We start from the raw sequence: 4,887 nt of genomic DNA on the forward strand, positions 1-4,887 counted from the left end.
TGGCACCACTCAAATTGAAGAGAAACAGCCACAGACATCCATTAATCATCGGAACATGGAATGTACGAAGTATGAATCTAGGAAAACTGGAAGTAATAATCATGGTACTATATGAAATGTAAAGTTGTTATTTGGTGGCAAAATATAATGAATGCTGTTTTAGAAGTGTTGTTATCTAATTGATTTATAGTCTCTAAAACTCCAAAAAGGACCTGATAAGATGACTTGTAGACAAATGCCATTTAAGGTTCTTATGGGACAGCCAAATGATGATTGAAAATGCAGAAGAGGGATTTTGAGGACATGTGGAGCTAGAAATTTAAAGTTGGGAATTATCAACATAAAAAGCCAGCTTTTATCTCTGTGCCAATTAGCTCCTTAAGGAAGGGAGTGTTGAAGAGAAGTGTTATGAAGACCATCTCAGGAGAGGAAGAAAAAGGAAAATGCTCAGTCATAAAACCAGGAAATCAGGAGAACAGAAAATTGTGGGAGATAAGAGGAATGAGAAAGTGATCGGCACCAGTTCAGCAATTAATTGAATTTAAAAAATAAAAATAGAAAAGTAGATTGAATTTGGCTAGTTCTCACTGGCAGCCTTTGAAAGAACAGTTTCAGTGAAATCACAGATGTGCAAGCCAGGCTGCATAATTTAATGAGATTATGTGTGGGAAGAAAATGAAGGCAAGGGTAGAAACCATTTGTTTTTTTCCAGATTATGGAGAGAATAAGAGAAAGCAAAGAATTTGGAGGCCCAGGTTTATTTTCAGTATGCCTTCTTAGAGATTATTTCCATAACCAGAGCCAGTGTTCCCAGATACACAAAATTTAGGGGATTTTTTTTTCCTCTTTTTTTTCCCCCCATCTTGCTGCAGACGTGACACTCAACTCTCTGGTATCAGAAGCTTTTGTCAGGTTTTTTGTGGAGCTGGTGGGACATTACTCTTTAAGCATGACTGTCACTGAGCGTGGGGACCGTGTATTTCAAAGGGAGCCATTCCGTAAGTCCCATACTTCCCGAAGCGTACGCCACTTCCTGGATCTCTTCATGGAGACTCAGATGTTTGCAGGATTCATCCAGGACCGAGAGCTTCGGAAAAGTGGGGTGAAAGGTCAGTATCCATCAGAAAATTCTTCCTGTCTCTTTAGTAAGTATTTGAGACTTTTGAAAATAAACAAAAAAATAATGTCATAGCTGCAAGGGCTCAAAATGTGAGTCGTTTTATGAGAATTATTTATTTTGTAATATTATTTTGCCCATGGAAATAGTACATTGGTAATGAACAACAAGTTTTATTTAATTAACTTTCAGTATTAAGTGTTAGGCGAATTCACCAACATGAGTTTTCATCATAGGTTTGTTTGAGGTCCGGGCCCTTCAGTATTTGGAAACAATTCCTGAGTCTGAGCCCAGTGGGGTGAATAGAATTTTGCGGAGTCTTGGTGAGTTGCTGTACTTTTCTGTTGGATTAATGTGGCTAAAAAACATGAAAAGCATGCCTTAGTTACAAAGGTTTTATAATCAGATCAGCAATATATCTGAATATTGATAACATCAAGTAGGCTGACTAGAAACCATGACTGTATTCCCAAATTGTTTTGGAGAAACAGAACTTGGGATTTTCTATCAGAGTGGTCCTATTTCCCTCAGATGAAGCTCCCTGAACAAGCCCCTCATGACATAAGTGTTTGCCTATCAAGATAACTAATCTTTCCTAGGTTAAAGCCCTTGGAGAATTTTGTAAAAACTGTGGAACTTCTTCCCAGAAAAATACACTTATCGTGTATAAACAAATGTTGTGTTTAATTTCAGAGAGTTCACGGAGTCCCTGAAGCCCATCCACGGACTTCAGATTAAAAGCATCTGATTTATGCCATAGAAGACTCCTGATCAAAATGCAGAACAGAATTTCAAATTCTCATGGACTCCAGACTTCCTGGAGCCATGGAGGTTGGATGAACCCCTGAAACTATTGCACTGAGATAATCTTTAAACCCTGAACCAAAAATATCCCCTGCAGTCTTCATAAAACCAAACAATAGTTCAGCTTAACTGCCTTGAGTATTATGCTCTTTTAAGATTTGCCCATAGTGGATCAAACTGACAACAGCAAAGATTAAATAGAACCTTTGCAGGGGGCAGTGAGTTTATTCAGAAAAGGAGGGTGAGAATCGTTGCACAACTCAAAGCATGGAATCAGTGTCACTGATTAGTACACGTAGAAAGTACTGAATTGATGTATGTTTTGCTGTGTATATTCTCAACAACAATATAAATACAACTACGTTTTAAAAACACCTGATTTAGATGGAATCAGAGGCAAAAGAGGATTTCCTTCAAGTATTACTTTTCATAAAGAAACAAAGTTGTTTACGATTTTTCAGTTATAGTTAACTTTTCATTACCCAGGGTGATGTAGAAACAATGTGTGGCTAGTCCAAAACAATGAACTTACATTCTTTGGTATTTATTTTGGTCTTTGAAATATGTCTCTAATTAAGTTTTGTCCTTTTCTAGCTGAGAAACCATGGACAAATTATGCCCTGGGCTGTTATTTCCTCTTTAAACCACAGTGATTAAATTAGATCAGTGGTTCTCAGCTCTAGTGTCTGAGTTCTTTTCTCCCTCTACAATCAGACATTTGGGGTTTTTTTGCTGGCTAATGTTTAAATATGTAATTTAAAAATACATACTGCCTGATAGTTTACTGAGGCTATTCTGAATAAGTTGTTAACCCATTTCCTCAAGTAATCCACAATAAATAAAAATGAATAAGAGTTTACTCTTTTTTTTTTCTTCTTTTAGGAAGTAAAATGAAATTTCTCCAGAAGAAATAAAATCTTCGATAACTGTCTCCATCTTAAATAGAACAGAATGTGCCAAAGAAAATATTTTTCTAAGAGTCAGGATGCCTTGAACTATTCTACAAACTCCTGGAAAGTTGAAAAGATTTCAGAGCAGTCTGGCACTCAGAGAATCCTCCTGTTGCTGCTGTAGTAATCACTGGAGAACTGTTGGGAATAATCTAGAACCAAGGTCTCTTCACTCAGCCTTTTTTTTTTTTTTTTAAGTGGCCTTTTCTATTTGATATTTGGGCTCATTGTATGTGTTTTGTGCTTAGTCTGTGAAGGCACTTGTCTTTTGCAAGGGAAGGACTTGGTGTTGTATTTAAAAAACAGCTCAAAGATGAGGAAAATACTAAGATTAGGGTATGAGAGAGGCATGATGGAAGTGGAGAACACACCCTATGCATATAATTCTGATCACTGAAATGTCATGGCAGCTTTAACCCTGTAGGCTCTTTGAGCTGGGCTAAGTAATATACTCTTCATACAGCTCCAGTTTTTTTATCTTATGTTGTACCTAGGAGAATCCCATTCATGTGGAAACTCTACTTGATAGAACTGGTATTGAGTACTTTATAAAAGTAGACACCTTGTAGTTACTTCTCCACAACATGTGGCATTTGGGTAGCATATCTCTCACATGTCGACATTAAGCTTTGTGGGATTATAGTTGCTAGGAAAATGCCCTTTCAAGGCCATGTAACTACCATCTTTTTTCATTATCTACAATGTGAAATGCACTATGTCATATGTGTGTATGTCATCTTATTCAATCTTTACATCAACTTTATGAGATAGATATTTGCATCTTCATTTTACTAATGAAGAAACTGAAATTCAAAGAGTTTAAATAACTTGTCCAAAATTATTTTTTTAAAAAAAAGCCAGTATTAAAGCCCAGGACTATTATTTTATATATACTGAGGAAGTTGGTTAGTCTTGCATATAGAAGTTTGAGGTCTGTGGTATTTAGCTATTAAAGATGTTTCCTATTAAGCTGAAGTATACCAGAGCCACCTCCCAGTTCTGAGGAGGAGGGACTTCAAACTATAATTCCTTAGATGATACTCTTTTTGGTTTCCTCTAGAATTTTTGGCCTTTTTGCTCTAATTATATTGGACTCAGAATTACAAACATTTCCTGGGCACACACCACTTAATCACCCAGACCTTTAGTAACTAATATTAGTCATTAGAAGGGGAATTAGTTAATGATGGTGCCATTTTCATTGATAAGTGTTATAGCAAATGTCTGTTTTCTTCAACCCCTGTTGAAGTTAATGGTTTTAACTGGCATAAAAATATATTTATTCCAACTTAACAAAACCTTGAATGTTGTATTGTACTATACGTTGACTTGTACAGTGTTGTCATGACAACGCATTCAGATGTGCATGTTTGAATCTGAAGCAGACATCATGGAAAGAACGGTGCTGTGTAATATTATTCCTGTAGATGTGGGTCCAGGGAATTGAATTGAGCCCATGTCTTATTAAAATGTTTAAGCAGCTTACCCCAGTGGGACTCCTACCAGACATCTCCCCACTGGTCTCTTCTAACACTACAACCCTGAGGGAACAAACTACTAGTAATTGGGAATTGAGTGCTTGTAAGATGGGGGTAAAAGAGATTACTGTGGTGCATTTCTCACCATCCCTCTGTGAGGAGACCTTTGCTTCTGGATGGGGGCCTTTATCCCTGTAATTTCAAGCTGCTTCTATAGGTCTGTTATATTTTTGTTTTTGTAAAGTGTTATGAATTCTGGACATGTTTGTAAAAGAATTGCTCAAGATTTATATAAAATGTTGTTTACAGAATAAACACATAAAAATCCCTCAGAAGTCTGGAGAATTTAAAATAAAATTAAGATTTAGAGATCTTATTTTTTAAAAAAAATTTCTGTCAAGTTGATTCCAACTCAGAGTGACCCCATGTGTTTCAGAGTAGAACAGCTCCATAGGTTTTCTTGGCTGTAATCTTAACAGAAGCAGAATACCAGGCCTTTGTTCTGTGGTGCTCTGGGTAGGTTTGATCCGCAAACCTT

The 4,887-nt window shown here is 36.6% G+C and overlaps 1 protein-coding gene across 1 annotated transcript in view; it reads left to right on the forward strand.

Annotated features, from left to right (window-relative positions):
* DENND2C (DENN domain containing 2C) overlaps nucleotides 1-2,835 on the forward strand; it is a 63,963-nt gene extending 61,128 nt beyond the window's left edge. The window contains exons 16-18 of the mRNA XM_007948899.2: nucleotides 873-1,109; nucleotides 1,354-1,440; nucleotides 2,804-2,835. Of these exons, the coding sequence (XP_007947090.2) occupies nucleotides 873-1,109; nucleotides 1,354-1,440; nucleotides 2,804-2,835 (356 nt within the window). The remainder of the gene's footprint in view (nucleotides 1-872; nucleotides 1,110-1,353; nucleotides 1,441-2,803) is intronic.
* The last annotated feature ends 2,052 nt before the right edge of the window (nucleotides 2,836-4,887 follow it).

This window comes from Orycteropus afer, unplaced genomic scaffold (assembly GCF_000298275.1).
Source record: "Orycteropus afer afer isolate SDZICR_OR568_19922 unplaced genomic scaffold, OryAfe1.0 scaffold00010, whole genome shotgun sequence".
NCBI lineage: Eukaryota > Metazoa > Chordata > Mammalia > Tubulidentata > Orycteropodidae > Orycteropus > Orycteropus afer.